This window comes from Dipodomys ordii, unplaced genomic scaffold (assembly GCF_000151885.1).
Source record: "Dipodomys ordii isolate 6190 unplaced genomic scaffold, Dord_2.0 Scaffold103, whole genome shotgun sequence".
Classification (NCBI taxonomy): domain Eukaryota; kingdom Metazoa; phylum Chordata; class Mammalia; order Rodentia; family Heteromyidae; genus Dipodomys; species Dipodomys ordii.
Window position 1 is genome coordinate 338,712 of NW_012267319.1, and position 18,696 is coordinate 357,407.

The window sequence follows — 18,696 nt, forward strand, 5'->3', positions numbered from 1 at the left end:
ATAAAATCTTAATCCCCAAAACCACACACACAAAAAAGCTTAATAGTAGCCAGACATCTTGGTGCAAATTCTTAATTCCAGCATTCAGAAAGCTGTAGCAGAACTACTCCATGTTCCAAGCCAACCTTCGGCTATATAGTAAGATCCTGTCTCCAAAAGGCTAATATTTCACTGAAGGTTTGCCTGTTTTAAAACCATTGGAAAATCCACGCCATAGGCTTCTTTTTTCAACTGTTCTCTTCGTACAATATGATGAACATGGCCAATTCCTCGTAGCTCCTGCTGTGCTCGTTGCCTTCCCAGTCCAACCTCTTCGGCAACAGCTGGGCTGCTCGGCGACACGGGCCGGCCGATAGGTACCTGGCGATGAGGAAGTACAGCTCCGACTCGATGAGAGGCACCGGGCGTCGGGCGGGCGAGGACTCCGCCATGGCCGGGCGCGGGGCGGAAGCGAGCGAGCGAAGCGTGTAGGCCGCGCCGAGGCCTGACTGGGCCCCATGTTGATGGTTTTAAACTCAAGGTTGTAGGGTGCTTTTACCTTTGTTCCTGCCTAGTTTTTCCTGTCTTTTTGTCATTTTTGTTGGTTTGTTTGTTTCTGTTTTTATTTTGCTGTAAAGAATAGGTTGTTGTTTTCTACCAGGGAGCATGCCTGAGCCACATACTCACCTATTTGAGGTTTAGCATTATTTCTAAGATCACAAGTATGTACCACTGTCCAGCTTCCCTCCATGGAGGTAAAGTCTCACCAGTTTTCCAATCTGAGCTTCCCACACAACTTGAATGACAGATGTGCACCACTGTGCTTAGCCATGAGCTTATTAGAAAGGGTCTCATGCATATTTCATTCTATATTAACCTTGAACCATGAACCTCCTGTTCTCAGCTTCCTAAGGCCCTAAAATTATTTAGGTGACACATGGTTTTAGTTCTTAAATAACTTCTTAAACGTCCCAGAATTTGTAATTTAATTTTTAATGTGTGTGGGCACACACACATATAAATAGAGAATCATGATTCTATGGGACTGTTTAAGGAGAGGGGGAGGAGAGAGGGAAATGGAGAGTGCATACTTTCAAAATATATTACAGCTATGGATGAAGATAACATAAAGAACCTCAGTGAAAGGTTTTGATCAACATGGGGGTTGAAGGGATGCAGAAAGAGAAAGAAGTTTGATTTGGTTAAAATATAGTATATGTGTGTCTTTACATGCCATAGTAAAACCCTTGGTGCAATTAATATACATTAAAAAATAAAATAACTAACAGTAAAGTGAAACAGTCTCTGTTAGGGGCACAAGTATCAGCAAGAAGTGGGAAGGCTTACAGAAAGGATGATGGGGATGAATATGTTTATTTACATGTATGAAACTTATTGAAATTATTTTAAGAAGGAGGAAGGGAGATGGGAAATATGATCGACAGGGATAAGTGTGATAGTGATACATTGTACCTATGTATGAAAATGTCATAATGAACACCCTTTTGTTTTTTTGTCCCCTTTCCTTCTAATGAATTGCTAGAAAAAAATATGTATCCATTTTCTTAGTATTCTTAATGTTTTAAAATATCCATAGTTTAAATCAGTCTTTAAGTCTAATTTGGTGTCAGATTTCCCTCATTTTTTTCCTTGTGTACAATATTCCTTCGTCACTAATATATTCTTAACTTTTCCTTGCATAGCACTGTGTGCATATCTTGAACTCAGGGCATGGACACTGTCTCTTGGCTTATTAGCTCAAGACTAGCACTTTACCACTTGAGCTACAGCTCCACTTCTGCCTTTTTTAGTGGTTAATTGGATACAAGAATCTCAGAGTTTTCTGCCTGGGCTGGCTTTGAACCTTCATCCTCAGATCTCAGCTTCATGAGTATCTAGGATTATAGGTGTGAGCAACCAGCATCTAGCCTGCAGCCTTTTTAAAAAGTACCCCATTAAAAAATAACTCAAATCCCCACCAAATTTTTTCTTCCATGTTTCTAAGGCTTCTGCATGAACCTATATTTATATTCTCTTTTACTTCTTGGTGTTCTCACTTAATTCTTAATTATTCCTCCCTTATTTTGTGGCTTTTGACTCCTGCTCTACATTTTCCCTTCTCTCGGTGTGAACTACATACCTTAGTGTAGGAAAATGACCAAATTAAAAATGAGCCTCCAGATCTTTAAATTCTCCACCATTTTGTTTTGTGTGGGTAAAAAGAAGTTCTATACCTCAGCCAGGGCCATCTTTATCATTTGTTGCTTTGGCTATCCTACTTTAGAAAAAATCTTTCCTGAGCCAGTAATATCAACTGACACTATGCCTAGTCCTATAACAGAAAAATAAATGAAGAAACTTTGAGCTTGCTTTTAAACAGGATGTACAGTTTTTGCATTTACTGTTTTGTGTGGGGCAAGGTATTGTGCAAGAAGTTTCAAAAATGGAAAATTCTCACATCTTTCCTTTGAAACAGGAAAATAGGTTTTCTAACTTTAATCATTAATATTCTACTAAATGTGTGAGACTCAATCTCAACATTTGTTCCTTTCCACAAATATCTTATTACTAGTAGAGAAAAGGAATGTGTATGAAAAGAGGTTTACAATACAAGAAATCACTACTCATCTCATATGTACTTCAGTAAGTACACTTACAGTATAGAACAAGCAGTCTCTTTTTAAATAAGCAATGTCTTATGTATATAAGAGAGAAGAGACAGTTGAACCCAAGTACTTTGCAACTTTTTCTAAAATGATTAGATGGAGTAATTTTTTAAGAGGCCTGAACTCAAGGACTCTCACTGTTACCCAGTGTCCATGCTCTCAGTTGGCACTCTGCCACTTGAGGCACACCTCTAGACTAGCATTTAGCTCCTTAATTGGAGAAATCTCCTAGACATTTCTGTCCAGGTTGAAGGATTATAAGTAGGAGTGACTAGTGCCTAGATTGGATCTTTTTGTTGTTGTTAATAGATGGGCTTGAATTCAGGGCCTAGGTACTGTCCCTTAGCTTTTTCACTCAAGAATGGCACTCTGCTACTTGTGCCACACCTCCACTCTGGCTCTTTGATGGTTAATTGGAGATAAGTCTTCTGGGCTTTCTTGCCTGGGCTGGCTTGGAACATACATCCTCAGATTTCAGCTAGTAGCTGGATTACAGGTGTGAGCCAACAGAGCCTGACTAGACTGAGTGAGCCTTGAAGTTCACTAAAATTACTAATTAGAGAAGGGAAGAGAATATATCTTAGGCAAAGAGAAGACATAAGCAATAGATACACAGGAGGAAAAGCACAGGGTATGTCTGTAGGACATGGAGTTGATTGTCTGGAGGGCATCTAGAAATTTGAATAGGCTTCAGATGTTACATATTAAATGCACACAGTGTACATAGTACCCTTTTTGAAACTTGTAATACATATACAAACTACATAACCACACACTTGTGGTATATTCTTTATTTTCAATGCAAATAGAATCAGCAGTTTTTATTTTACTTTTCAGTATATCATAGGCAGCTACATTTGTACATGTCTATCTCAAGACAGAACATCAGAATATTCCATTGTTTGGGATATGATCATAGGGTAGTCCACCAGATAGATGGAAACAAAATAAACTTTACAAGAGATCAGAACTATTAAAAGGAAAATAGATTTGTTAGTTGATTTTCTAACATGGAGCTAGAAAATACAGTTATATAATACCACTTTCTGGCTCCCTTTTCTAGCTAGCCACCTCATCTTAATTCTTGATTTCCCTCAATACTGTAGAAATGGTCAGTTTTTTCTTAACTCTCTGAGAAAAACTTCACATACATCAGACCTAGTGACAGTATGGATTTCTATTGTAAGTCCTACTTATTCTTAAATTACAGGGATATCTTTAATTCACTGTAGTGAATTGTGGTATTAATAGTATTGCCTTCTGCTTTTTCCTCCAAGGAAATTATGGAGGAATGTGTTTGATACAGTGGGAGTGGTCATAGATACACTATGACCCTGTCTGAGTCTAGCCCATTTGGGTAAATTGTAAAGTTTAGTTGGAAAACATATTTGTTTATGTATGTTTTTTTCTGTGATTTTTTTTTGTCAGTCGTGGGACTTGAACTCAGGGCCTGGGCTCTATCCCTGGTTTCTTTTGCTTAGGACTAGCACTCTACCACTTCAAGCCACAGTTCTACCTCTGGTTTTTGAGTGGTTAATTGGAGATAAGAGTCTCACAGTCTGGGCGCCTGTGGCTCACGCCTGTAATCCTAGCTACTCAGGAGGCTGAGATCTGAGGATCGAGGTTCAAAGCCAGCCCTGGCAAGAAAGTCATGAAACTCTTATCTCCAATAAACCACTAGAAAACTAGGAGTGGTGCTGTGGCTCAAGCAGTAGACTCTTTATCTCCAATACCCCCCCCCCTAGAAAACCGGAAGTGGTGCTGTGGCTCAAGCAGTAGAGTGCTCGCCTCCCAGGCCCAGAGTTCAAGCCCACGACCGACAAAAAAAAAAAAAAAAACAGCTCAGGCAGAAAAGTGCGAACATCTCTAGTTAAACAGCAAAAAGCCAGAAGTAGAGATGTGGCTCAAGCACCAGCCCTAAAGAAAAGAATACAAACCCTGAGCTCGAGTTTCAGTACTAGCATGCGTGTGCACACACACACACACACACAACCAATTTGCCTAAGGACAGAAAGTACTTAAAAAAAAAAACAATCAACAGGACCTTCCACGCCTCATAGGCAGCTTCCAAACCATTAGTGTAAAAAACTGGAAATTGGTGAGCCACAATTTCACTTGATAGTACTCAAAAAAAGACAGGCTAGGGTGTGGCTAAGTGGGAGAGCACTTGCCTTGCAAGTGTGGAATCCCTCAATTTCATCCCTAGTACCTCAAAAGAAAAAAAGTACATTAGGGGCGTGATCTTTGCAATCCCAGCACCCAGGCTGAGGCTGGAGCAGCTAAAGATCCAAAGCAGCCTAGGCTACATAGCTCACTGACCCTTCCCCTCCCCCCCCAAAAAAAAACATTGATTTTTAAAGGCTGGGAAATGAGATAAGAGGCTGGGAGTGTGGCTTAGTGATAGAGTGCTTGCCTGGCATGCATGAAGCCCTAGGTTCCATTCCTCACTACCTCATAAACAAAGCCAGAGTGGTGCTGTGGCTCAAGTGGTAGAGTGCTAGCCTTGAGCAGAAGCTCAGAGACAATGCCCAGGCCCTTAGTTCAAGCCCCAGGACTGGCAAAAAAAAAAAAGATAAGGACATCTGTGAGCAGTGAGGCATGCAAAGAAAATTAGAAGCTGGGTGCTGCTAGCTCATACCTGTAATCCTACCTACTCAGAAAACCGGAAGTGGTGCTGTGGCTCAAGTGGTAGAGCACTGGCTTTGAGCTGAAGAGCTGAGGGACAGCGCCCAGGCCCAGAGTCCCAAGCCCCAGGAACCGACAAAAAAAAAGAAAATTAGAAACAATGCAAAGTCAATGTGTTGGTGCAAATGTTATGTTAATTTAGGCTGGCTGGGCAGGCCTGCATGATGTATCCCCAATGCAGAGTTATCAGGGACATGAAGTAGGTGACACCAAGTCCATGCAGTTGAGGTTGAAATCACGAGCACACTTCACCTGACTAACATGATACTGAAGGCCTTCTCTGGGCTCCTGCTAGCTAAATCTAATAGAAATGCAAGACTTAACTAAAGTGCCCATAGATGTTCAGAAGGTCTGGAAAAAGGAATGAAGTGGTCACCCCTCCATAACGTGAAAACATTCATCTCAATCCTGAGGCCCCTTTTGCATACGTGGGTGCTTTCCTTCCCACCCTCCCACCCCCACCTTTCCCTCCCTCCCAGCAGCTGTCCACTCCATGCTGCTTATCCCTGCCTCCCTCCACAAATTGTTTCCACTTCTGCTTCCCTCCTCGCTGCTGCTGTTCCCAACCAATTGTTCCCAGACAGGCCCTGACCCAGGCTGTCTCCAGCTCATACCTGTGTTAGAGCAAGCCAAGACCTAGGGAATATGGGAGCTAGATCCAGAATGTGTCTGTGCTGCATGTCAGCATTATATAGCCTCTCCGGGGCTCCATCTTTGCCAGCATTTATTGAACATGCTCACATCTGGAATGACCCACCTATCTCTATGTAGCTACAACACACAGGTTGTGAGCATGCCCAGAGGGTAGGCAAGGAAGAAGACTTGGAGAAGCCTCACTCTCAACACCATCTTGAGCCTCCAGTTCCTGTCATGTTGTCATGACAGCTTCTTCCCCTGTGACTTCTAAACGCCTTGGCTTTGCTTTTAAGGCTGCACAGGCCATCTTACACCTCACCCTGTCCTATCAGGGAAGCCAGGCATACACTGAGGGCATGGACTTGCGAGTTCTCTGATTCCAGAACCATCCAAGAGGAGGCTCAGCAGGAAGCAGAAGGCTGAGAGAGAGGAACGTAGGGTTCCTGTCCCTCTTCTTGTCCAGCTGCAGTCAAGTGGGTCATCTCTCCACAGAACCACAGTCTCTGGGGTTCTTTGTTGTTTTGTTTTGTGTCAGGTCTTACGCTTTGCACTCTGGGCCTGGGCACTATCCCTCAGCTTTTTCACTCAAGGCTAGCACTCTAACACTTGAGCCACAACTTCACTTCCAACTTCAGGATGGTTAATTGGAGATCAGTCTCATGGACTTTCTTGCCAGGGCTGGCCTCAAACTTCCATCCTCAGATTTCAGCCTCCTGAGTAGCTAGGATTACAGGCATGAGCCACAGTCAGCCAACAAGTCTCTGGTTTTAATACTAATGTTCCCCTGGTTGTTAGAGGCTCTGGCTTCTCTCCTGGCTCAGCTGGGAGGCTGGAGAGGGAGTGTGGGTGGGGAGGGAGTGTAGGTGTGCAGAGCTTCTGCCCATTGAACAGCCTCAAACTCTCCCTCAACCCCCACTGATTAGGCCTTTGTTCTTCCACCACTGATACTGAAGGTCTTGTCTGTCAAAGATGCCACCCCTAAGACACTGAGGCAGGCTTGTCCCTTTTATACACGCCTCTTAGTCCCCTGCTTACAGGGCTCCTAGGTCCCCGAACTTCTTCCTCCACACTGTTGTCTTTCCTAAGTCATTTCCCTGTCTCAGATGCATCAGCAAGATGTGTAGAAGCCTATGTTCTCCGCTGCTGTTCACTGCTCACACTCTGGCCACACACCTGCGCAGCCCAGCGTGAGGAATAGCCAAATGAAATGCTTGGTTCTGTCCCTCCCCTGCAGCTCCCCCGCATGTTACAAGTTGGGTGAGATCTCCTGTAACTTCCCTAAACAGTTAAAGCTCAGACTCGCTAGATTTCCCCACTGCCCTCTCCTCCTCCCTGGCTTTCCCTCCACAGCTCTACACCTCACCTACAGTCAGATTGGTATTGTGCCCTCCTGGGTTTGGGGCCCTTTTCTCCACCAAATAAAGATGTATGAGGCAGGAAAGGTGGGAGTAGGGGCACTTTATTTGAAAGCAAGCTGGCAGGGAAAACTGTGGACAAGTCTCTTAGCTATTGGCAAGCTGGTATAAACTCTCATGGCCACCTTAGGCCATGTGAGATCTTTATCCGCTTGCTTCACAGACAGGGAGTGGGGGGTGGGAGGGAGGAGGAAGAGGAGGAAAAACTCCATGTAAGATAGGAGCAGTAGTCGGGCACCAGTGGCTCACGCCTGTCATCCTAGCCACTTAGGAGGCTGAGACCTGAGGATCATGGTTCAAAGCCAGCCCAGGCAGGAAAGTCCATGAACTCTGGGCCTGGGAGCTGTCCCTCAGCTCTTCAGCTCAAGGCTAGCACTCTATCACTTGAGCCACAGCGCCACTTCTGGCTTTTTTCTTTTTTTGCTTATGTGGTGCTGAGGAATTGAACCCAGGGCCTCATGCATGCAAGGCAAGCGCTCCAGCACTGAGCCACCTTCCCAGCCCCCTATGCCCACTCATGGCAGCCTGCTTCACCCCCCTGCCAGCAGTCATTTTCACAGGCCTCCTGAACCCTGAGAAAGGGAACACACACTACCGCCTTTACCCCAGCCTTATGAGCCCCACCCAAGCACAAGGTCCTCCCACTGCCCTAGCACCACAGATGAGGCTCATGTCTGTAATCCTAGCTGCTCAGGGGACTGAGCCAGCCCAGAAGGGAAAGCCCTGTAAGTAAAAGTATAAAGTAGCAAAAAGTATCAAGCCCCATCCAAGCAAGCAGTAAAAAGCTGGACATGGAGGTATGGCTCATGTAGTAGAGCACCAGCCTTGAAGAAGAAGAAAAATAAAGGAGACGCTAGTCTAGCCTTGACCTAGCCTGCCTTCCCACAAAGCAAAAGGGGAGGCAAAGGGAGATCCAAGCCGCTGAGTCACAGACTTGGGATACTTCCCCTGTGGGAACAGATTGCTGCTTGCTTACCAGTGTGCCGCCCTGAGGCGCACCTCAGGGCCTTTGACTATAGCAGCAACCCCCAGAACAGCCTGGAGAAAACTTCCAAGTCCTTTTATTTAGGGCACAGTTCTGACCCTGGGTGAAGAAACTCACAAACACAAAACCATCCTATAAGGAAAAAAAAAAAAAAAAACTGGCGCCCGTGGCTCACGCCTGTCATCCAGCTATTCAGGAGGCTGAGAGCTGAGGATTGCGGTTCAAAGCCAGCCTGGGCAGGAAAGTCCATGAGACTCTCATCTCCAATAAACTACTCAGAAAACTGGAAGTGGCCCTGTGGCTCAAGTGGTAGAGTGCTAGCCTTGAGCTGAAGAGCTGAGGGACAGCGCCCAGGCCCAGAGTCCAAGCCCCATGACCAACAAAAAAATAACAAAAGCCAAGCCACTAGTCTAGGCACTGGTGGCTCATACCTCGAAGTCTGGTTACTCAGTAGACTTGGATATGAGGATCATAGTTTAAAGCCAGCCAGGACAGGAAAGTCTGTGAAATACCTCCAATTATCCATCACAAATTCAGTAGTGAAGCCAGGCACCGGTGGCTCATGCCTGTAATCCTAGCTACTCAGGAGGCTGAAATCTGAGGATCACGGTTCAAAGCCAGCCCAGGCAGGAAAGTCCATGAGACTTTTATCTCCAATAAACCACTAGAAAACCGGAAGTGGCCCTGTGGTTCAAGTGGTAGAGCACTCGCCTTGAGCTGAAGAGTGCAGGGACACCTCCCAAGCCCAGAGTTCAAGCCCCAGAACCAACCAAAAAAAGAAAAAGCTGGAAGTGGTGCTGTGGCTTAAGTGGTAGAGGGCTAGCCTTGAGCACAGAGGCTCAGGGACAGTGCGTAGGCCCTGAGTTCAAGCCCAAGATGGGGGGGGGGAGGGGAAGCTCAGGAATAGCTCCCAAGCCCAGAGTTCAATACCCACGACTAACCAAAAAAACAAACAAACCAGAAGTGAAGCTGTGGATCAAGTGGTAGAGTGCCAGCCTGTAGTGAGAAGCTCAGCAGCAATGCCTAAGTCCTGAGGCCAAACCCCAGTACCAGAAGACACATTCACACCAAGCCACCAAAGGCTGAAGAAATGAAAATTGGCTTGAATGAAATGAGGCTTGAGAATTTAGAATTTCAAGTCTTGTTCTCATCCACCCACTTATTCCCTGAAACTGTGCAATAAAACTAGGACATGGGCTGCAAGAAGTCCTTGATGGATGGCTGAGCCATTTCCTGGTGATCTAAGTCCTGGGCATGAAGTCTTTGACCCAGCAGTCTCTGGAGCCCTGCAGGGGACCGGCATACAGGCAGGCAGCAGGCGTGTGCACCAAGGTTTAGAGAGCCCACTCCCCCATCCCCCCAAGGCTAGGAACTTGTGGAACTGTGGGAGGCAGCTGGTTGGTTTCCAGGCCTTTAGACACCAGAGACCAGCACACTGACCAGCCATGGCATTCATGATAAAAGGGAAAGTTACTGTAAAATAAGTGTATTCATTTTCAAGTAGATTATGAGAACAAGTCACATGCACCCTAGATACACTTATAACACAGTGGGTGTGTTCACATTCAAGTACATTAATTTTCCATAAGAATAACAACTAAAAGATACAATTGCCTAAAAAAGAAAAAAGAAAGATACAATTGCCTATAAAAGCCTACAAGAAGCCAGAATCTCTCCCCGTGAATGTTATACATTCCACAGCAAGTTCCAATTGGAGAACATCTTGTTCTTCACACTACACAATTCAGAAACTGTTTCAAACTAGAATTTATCTGTTTTTCCCTGTTTCTTTTCCTTTTTTATCTTTTTGTCTAAGTACTGGGGCTTGAACTCAGGACCCAAGTGCTGTCCCTTAGCTTTTTCTGTTCAGGGCTGGAGTTCATGCTGGGTGTCAGTAGCTCACTCCTGTAATCCTAATTATGCAAGAGGCTGTGATCTGAGGATGGAGGTTTAAAGACATCCTGGGCAGGAAAGTCCATGAGACTCTCATCTCCAATTAACAATCAGAAAACCAGAAGTACAGTTGTGGCTTAAAGTGGTAGAGTGCTATCCTTGAGCAAAAGAGCTCAGAGACAGTACCCAGGCACTGGGTTCAAGCCCCATAACTGATCGACACACACACACACACACACACACACAGAGGAAAGAAATACAGATATTCCTAAGGGTTAAATAATAATATGCTGTAGGCACTATGTCTCAGATACAAGGCAGGCACATTTTTGTTGGGTTAGTTGATCCCTTTACTAAATGAGCTGTTCAGAGAGAATGAGCCTTTGGGTTAAACTCATAAAAACCTGTATAAAAACTCTCTGAAAACTCTGAAATGTTAAGAATTATTACATGCAGAGACTTCCTGGAGGAGGAGGAGACTGACTCAAGAAGTCAGACATAGAAAGAATTTCACACAAAGAACAGCCAGAGCAAAGACCAGAGGGGAAGGATCACAGCTCTGTGGAGAAACACTCCTGTGGCTTCTGTGGGAGGGGACATAGACCACTCCAGCAAGGGTCTGTGGACAATGCAGCTAGTCCCATGGACAAAGACAAAATCAAGAACTACAAGTGACTATTTTTTCTGACAGCTGACCGGGTCAAGCACCACAGGTCGCCCCACCCAGCTGTCCCTTCGATGACTCAGAGGTGTCACAGTGCCCCTAGATGTGCACAAGGCCCTTGGCCTGGGGCTTAGTCCTGTGTCGGAGCATTTCCTGGGAAGATCTGGACCTACTCACCTCTCTTCAGTCCTCTGTTCTTCTCCCAGGCTGCTAAAGGAGGACGGGAGAGGCAGGGCGCCGGCGGCTCTGCTTGTCATCCTAGCTACTCAGGAGGCTGAGATTGGAGGGTCGGAGCTGTCCAAGAGGGAAAGTTAGTGAAATTCTTTTATTTTTTGGCCAGCTCTGGGGCTTGAACTCAGGGCCTGGGCACCGTTCTGAGCTTCTTTTACTCAAGGCTAGCACCTTGAGCCACAGCGCCATGTCTGACTTTTTCAGTTTATGCAGTACTGAGGAACAGAACCCAGGGCTTCATGCATGTTAGGCAAGCACCATGAAGCCACCTTCCCAGCCCCAGTCAGTGAAATTCTTAGCTCCAAAAAGTTGGAAGTGGCGCCATGACTGACATGCCAAAATACTATGGACAACGCCCAGGCCCGAGTTCAAGCCCCAGTACTGACACATTCATACACAAACCAGGGCTGTGTGCATGGCTCAAGTGGGAGAGTGCCAGTTGAGCAAGCAAGCTGAGCCAGAGCACAAGTTCCTGAGTCCAATACCACCCCCACACACATACACACATATCCTATAGTACGCAAGCATGGTGGCACATGTCTGTAATCCCATTACTCTGGAGACAGATGGGAGGGTTTTTAGTTCAAAGCCAGCTTGGGCTAAGTAGTGAGTCCTTTCTCAAAAAAGAGCGAAACAAAAACCCTACCAAGATATTGTCTAGCAAAGCAGAATGATGGAGTCAGTGTGGCACTTCTGAAAGGACCGACCCACAGAGCAGCACAGGAGAGCAAAGTGCAGAGATACAGATGCTTGTAGTCTGCTCATAGTACTGGAGGCTGGGAAGCCCAGGAGCCTGGCTGGGATGGCAGCATACACTGGACTGTTTCTTCCCACTGAGATGAATTCTCATGGACTTTTCTATCTGGGATGGCTTCGCATCTTGATTCTCCTGGCCTCATCCTCCCACGTAGCTAGATTACAGAGGACCTTCTTACTGCATCATCACCTGGCAGAGGATGGCACACACAAGGTGGAGCAAGTGTGCCTGTCTCCTTTCCTCCACTTAGAAAGAGACTCCTTTCAGGTGTTGTTCCTGGGGGATAGAACTTAGGGCCTGGGTGCGGAGTTTGTTCATTCGTTTTCTCAAGGCTAGTGTTCTACCACTTAAGCCACATAAAGCCACTATTTTTATCAGAAGTGCCCCAGTTTTGTAACCTTATCTAGTCTGAATCCTCTAAGAAAACTCCAAATACCACTAAAACGTGATTTAGGGGATTAAGTTCTCAACATCTACATTTGGGGTACATGATCAAACTGCAGTACAGAAACATGGCCAAGTGGTTGGGACAGAAAGGTAAAGGAGGCTGAGTGAGCAATGCCGTAACAACTGGGCATGAATACGCTTGTGCGGCGGCATACCTTCCGCCATACCAACAAATGAACACAAAACCAACAGTTTTAAAGGTAAACCTAAACCTACACAACTTCTGGGAGAAAGAATTATACATATTCTTCAGTTAGGCAACTATTGCCTAGATACATGACCAAAAGCAGGAAATTAAAAGCATGGCTCAAGTGGGAGAGTGCCAGGCATGGGCAGAAAAGGCTGAGCAAAAGCCCAGGGCCATTAGTTCAAGACCCAGCACTGAGGTACACCAATTAAATTAGCTGGAGGTATGGCTCAAGTGGTAGAGCACTAGCTGTGCAAGCATGGGGCCCTGAGTTAAAACCCTAACACCACCACCCCCTCAAAAAAAAAAAAAAAGCATGATTCCCAAAACACTTTTTTTGGTCGGTAGTGGGGCTTGAACTCCGGGCCTGGGCACTGTCCCTCAGCTCTTTAGCTCCAAGGCTAGTGCTCTACCACTTGAGCCACAGTGCCATTTCCAGTTTTCTGGTGATTAATTGGAGGTAAGAGTCTCACTGACTTTCCTGCGGGAAGCTGGCTTTGAACTGCAAATCCTCAGCTCTCAGCCTCTTGAGCAGCTAGGATTTTAGGCGTGAGACACCAGTACCTGGCTACTTCTCACACTTTCCTAACCTCAATTTCCATGGGAAGGTGGTCCTAATACCTGCCCTGTTTGTTAGGTGTCTCCACTGCTACTAGGGTGAGAAGTGCACATTCGGTGCCTGGTTTGACTCAGCAAACCTTTGCTGAGCATCTATTATGTTCTGGTGATGCTCACGGCCTGGAGATAGAGGGCTGCTCAGGCTGTAAGTGCAGGTTGTCTCTGGATCACTTGACCTGTAATACAAACCAATCTGTAGGGGTTCCTGCTGCTTGTGGTGGTCCTGGCTCTGAGTGTGTGTGTGTGTGCGTGCATGCTGGTACTGGGGCTTGATCGCAGGGCCTGGGCACTGTCTTTTAGCTTTTCAGCTCTAAGATAGGGTTCTACCACTCTATCATTCTATCTTCATACACACATATAAAGTACTTTGACCTCTTCCCCATGTTCCTCCCCCATCCTGCTGGTGCTAGCCCCCGAACAGAGCTGCTTCAATCTCGTCACTGTGGCCTTTTAGTGTATGTTAATAACCCCACGTGTTTCCACGTGGTTTTTGTATGTGCAGATGTTAACGTATTATCACAATGAGCTCCTCTAGTGCTCTGTGTTGTAAGGGGGTGGGGGCACAGGTGCACCCCATCAAACAGGTGGTCTGAGCGTGAACATTTCATCAGATGCAAATTTTACCTCCAAAGGGAAAAAAATAGAAGCATAAACAAATATGGAACTTTAATACTATGTGTGCTGAAGATTTAGGGGGAAGGGTACAACTCAAGTTGTAAGTGTGCAACTCAAGTTTGAAATTAATTTAGAAAATCAGATTGAGGGAGGGATGAGTAAAGAGTGTATGAAAATATAAACAATAGACTGCAACTGATAGGTTATGAGGCTGTTCTCTGTAAAAAAAAAAAAAAAATCAAAACCACTAGAAAACCGCAAGTGGTGCTGTGGCTCAAGAGGTAGAGTGCTCGTTTTGAGCTGAAGAAGCACAGGGACAATGCCCAGGCCCAGAGTTCAAGCCCCAGGACCAACCAAAAAACAAAACAAAAAAAAAAATTCAACTGGCCTGAGCAGGCACGTGGCTCAGTGGTAGAGTGCCTGCCTAGCAAACATGAGGCTTTTTTTTCCCCCTTTAGCTCTTCTGTGTATTTTAAACTTTCTTAAGTTTCTACCAGTGGCTCACACCTATAACCCTGGCTACTCAGGAGGCAGAGATCTAAGGATCATAGTTAGAAGCCAGACCAGGCAGGAGAGCCCACGAGACTCTTATCTCCAATTAACCACCAAAAAGCCAAAAGTGGAGCTGTGGTTCAAGTGGTAGAGTGCCAGCCTTGAGTGAAAAAGCTAAGGGGCAGTTCCCAGATCCTGAGCTCAAGCCCTAGGACCAACACACACACACACACACACACACACAAATATAGCACTGGAGCAGAGCATGGCTCAAGTGGTAAAGGGCTTGCTTAGCAAGCGAGAATCCCTGAATGCAAACTCTTAAAACTAAAAAAATCCAATCATGACAGCAAGCAGCTTTCTGCACACTCAGCTGCTCCCTCACTGGGGGGAGTGTGCCTTTGTGTTGGCTGTGTCCCTTCGCAGTGTTGCATGGGGGACCCGCTCTACACAGCGTGTTACTCTGATTCCTGTCTAGCTCCAGGAACCTGTCTTCTGCCATTTGGAGGTTCCCTGGCTTAGTTCCAAATGGGGAAAAAAGTGATGCAGACACATACACTTGCTTTTTCTTCCCTCGTTGTCTTTGAGGGGCGGGAGGTGTTGCACGTGTACAGGTGATCCACCCTCTGGACAAATTCTCAGCTCTGTTTTCAAACAATTTCTTAATTTTGAGACCAAGTTTCACTGTGTGGCCCATGCTGGCCCTGAACTTTGGATCTTTCCAGCTCAGCCTCTGGTGTTCTGGTATTACAAGTTTGCACTACCCCACCTGCTCTAATTTCAAAATTAGAACTAGAACTCCAGATCCTCCTGACTCCACCTTCTCAGTTAGCTAGGATTGCGGCTGTGTGCCACCGCGCTCAGTTTGGTTTCAAGAACACCAAAATGATTATGTTCTTGTTTTAAACACTCAAATCATACAGACATAAATCCAAGGTTTCAATTTCCCTCTTAACCACCTTCGCCTGGGAACAGCATCTGGAACAGCTCCTGCAATGTACAAATGACCTTGTTTATGAGCCACGCACCACTTCCAGCTTTTTCTGAGTAGTTTATTGGAGATAAGAGTCTCATGGACTTTCCTGCCCAGGCTGGCTTCAACCCACCATCCTCAGATCTCAGCCTCCTGAGTAGCCAGGATTACAGGCATGCGCACTACTGGTGCACAGCCACATTTTTAAAGTTTTGTTTTGTTTGGTGCCAGTACTGAGGCTAAAACTGGGTTTGAATGATGTACATTAGTTGTTTCCCCTGCCTCCCACCCCCACCCCAAGGCTAGCACTTTACCATTTGAGCCACAAGCTCCACTTCTGACTTATTTTTAGTGCTGATCTGGTGCCTGGAACTCAGAGCCCGGGTGGTCCCTGAGCTTATGTCTTCAAGGCCAGTAACATGTGAGCAATACCTCTACCTCTGGCTTTTTGCTGGCTAATTGGAGATAAGAGTCTCATGAACCTTCCTGCCCCAGATTTGAGGATCTCAGCCTCCCAAGTAGTATTACAGGTGTGAGCAATTGGTGCCTAGACACAGAGTTGATTTTCACTCACAGGTGGTGGGCTGGAGTAGTAGATGAAGTAACCTTCCCTGACCTATGTGTGTGTACGCATGTATACATCCTCATACTTACTTGGGAACGCCTTCTGCCTGTTTTGCTCCTTTGGTCTCTTTCTTCCCATCATGACATCATCTGCCCTTTTCACACCCTCAAACTTCCCCTTTTCATTGGAGATTTTTTGTGCCATCAGCATCCAGGAGGTAATACATGATTCTAAAGGCTGGAATTGTTTGTTGGTTGTGGGGCTTGAACTCGGTTTGGGCGCTGTCCCTGTGCTCTTCAGCTCAAGGTGAGAGCTCTATTGCCTGAGCCACAGCGCCACTTCCGGTTTTCTGGTGGTTTATTGGAGATAAGTCTCATGGACTTTCCTGCCTGGGCTGGCTTTGAACTGTGACCCTCAGATCTCAGCCTCCTGAGTAGCTAGGATTACAGGAATGAGCCACCAGCACCCGGCTCACACTGGAATTTTGAAAAGGAAGAGTGGATTCCTAGTATCTGTATCCAACCATGGAAATGTGTAAAACACCAGGGGTAAATGAACAGTTTTTACTACTAATGTAAACATCTGTTGCTATGTATCACTTTTTTTTATGTCCACGTTGGGGCTTGAACATAGGGTCTAAGCACTTTCTCTGAACTTTTTTTGGCTCAAGGTTAGTCCTCTTATCACTTGAACCACAGCTCCACTTCCTGCGTTTTGGTGTTCATTTGGAGATAAGAGTGTCATGGACTTTTCTCTCCAGGCTTGATTTGAATGCGATCCTCAGATCTCAGCTTCCTGTGTAGCCAGAATGACAGGCATGAGCCACCAGTGCACAGCTGAAACTTAGTGGGAGGTATCTAAAACATATGTGGTCAATCTTATTCCTGTGAGGCCATAGGGGTGGACAGGACTGGTTAGGAGTTGAAGGATGGTGGGACCAGACTGGTATGGGCTGCACCTAGCTGCACTGTTTTGGAGCATCAGCAAGATTATCTTGATCGTTTGTAAAAGCTGTAATTGCTATAATTAAGGCTTATTTACATAATAAGCTGAACTATGAAAATGTTTTTCATGGTTCCCAGCCCCAGAGGGCTGGGAACGTGGCTTAGCGGTAGGTAGAGTGCTCGTCCAGCAAGCTTGAAGTCATGGGTTTGATTCCTCAGGACCATGTAAACAGAAAAGGCTGGAAGTGGCACAGTGGCTCAAGTGGCAGAGCTCTAGCCTTGAGCACGGAGAGGCTCGGGGACAGTGCCCAGGCCCTGAGTTCAAGCCCCAGGACTGGCAAAAGAAAAAAAAAAGAGGAAAGAAAAAGCCCAGAGGTAAATTAAATTTGCCATGCTAAAGTCTAAAATACTTTCAGCTTATGAAATTTTTTTTTCAAGTTTGTGAAAAAATGTAGCTCATCTTTTTCCAGTCCCAGGGTTTGAACTCAGGGACTTATACCTGCTCAGAATGTTGCTCTTTTGCCACTTGAATTGATTGTACCTCCAGCTCTTTTGCTGGTTATTTTGGAAATGGAAGCTGTCTTTTCTACCCAGGCTGACCTCAAACTGATTCTCTGGATCCGTTTCCTGAGGAGCTAGAATTACAGGCATGAGCTAGCAGTACCCAGGAACTTTTATTATAAAACCAATTGCTACTAAGTTACTTCCCATCATTCACTTAATGTTTAGAAACTTCCAACTGTCTTGAAGTATTTATATCCCAAACTCATTGAAGTGAGTTTTGTGATATATTAGGTATCCAGGCCAGGCCAGGCCAGCCCCAGTGACTCACGCCTGTAACCCTACTCAGAAGGCTGAAATCTGAGGATAGTTCAAAGCCAGCCTGAAGCAAAGGTCTGAGATTCTTACCTTCAATTAACTACCAAAAAACTAAAAGTTGTGGTGTGGTTTCAAGTGGTAGAGTACCAGACTTGTGTCAAAAACTTAAGGGACACTACCCAGGCTAAATTCAAGCCCTAGTACAGCATAATAAAGACAAAAATGTATCCTTAGCTCTATGGAACCGAGGATTTTGATAAACTGAATCCTCAGTTCTACCTGTAAGGATTTAGACTACTCATGCTTTTTTCAACTGGGAAAAAGACCAAGAGCTGAGATTATGAAATCTCTATGCACACAATGAATATTCCTCTACAGTACGTTCACAGCATATTGACACCAATTTTTATAATTAGACAAGAAAAGTATCTGAGGCAGTTGTATCTTGGAATAGCTATTTAAAGTAACTGCCCAAGTGGATGAAGAGTTTTCAGCTGGTTGGCATTTCCTATGTTCTTTCCCAGAATGAAATTTTTTTTTTTTTGTCAGTTGTGGGGCTTTAACTCTGGGCCTGGTCACTATCCCTCAGTCCTTTTTTGTCAGTCGTGGGGCTTGAACTCTGGGCTTGGGCGCTGTCCCTGCGCTCTTCAGCTCAAGGCGAGCTCTCTACCACTTGAGCCACAGCACCACTTTTGGTTTTCTGAGTGGTTTATTGGAGATATGAGTCTCACAGACTTTCCTGCCCAGGCTGGCTCTGAACTGGGATCCTCAGATCTTAGCCTACTGAGTAGCTAGGAATATAGGCGTGAACCACTGACACCCGGCTACAAATTGCTTCTGTACTATTATCACACTCACTTCTGCCTGCATCTGCCATTCTCACAGGATAAAAGACCTGCATATAGGGCTGGGAAGGTGGCTCAGTGGTAGAGCACTTGCCTTGCATGCCTGAGGCCCTGGGTTCGATTCCTCAGCACCACATAAGCAAAAAGAAAAAAGCCGGAAGTGGCGCTGTGGCTCAAGTGGTAGAGCACTAGCCTTGAGCTGAAGAGCTGAGGGACAGTGCCCAGCCCAGAGTTCAGGCCCCACGACCGGACCCAAAAAAATAAAAAATGAAAAAATAAA

The 18,696-nt window shown here is 45.6% G+C and overlaps 1 protein-coding gene across 1 annotated transcript in view; it reads right to left on the reverse strand.

Annotated features, from left to right (window-relative positions):
- Brwd1 (bromodomain and WD repeat domain containing 1) overlaps window positions 1-489 on the reverse strand; it is a 107,750-nt gene extending 107,261 nt beyond the window's left edge. The window contains exon 1 of the mRNA XM_013027337.1: window positions 264-489. Within this exon, the coding sequence (XP_012882791.1) occupies window positions 264-431 (168 nt within the window). The 5' untranslated portion in view covers window positions 432-489. The remainder of the gene's footprint in view (window positions 1-263) is intronic.
- Between the last annotated feature and the right edge of the window lie 18,207 nt (window positions 490-18,696).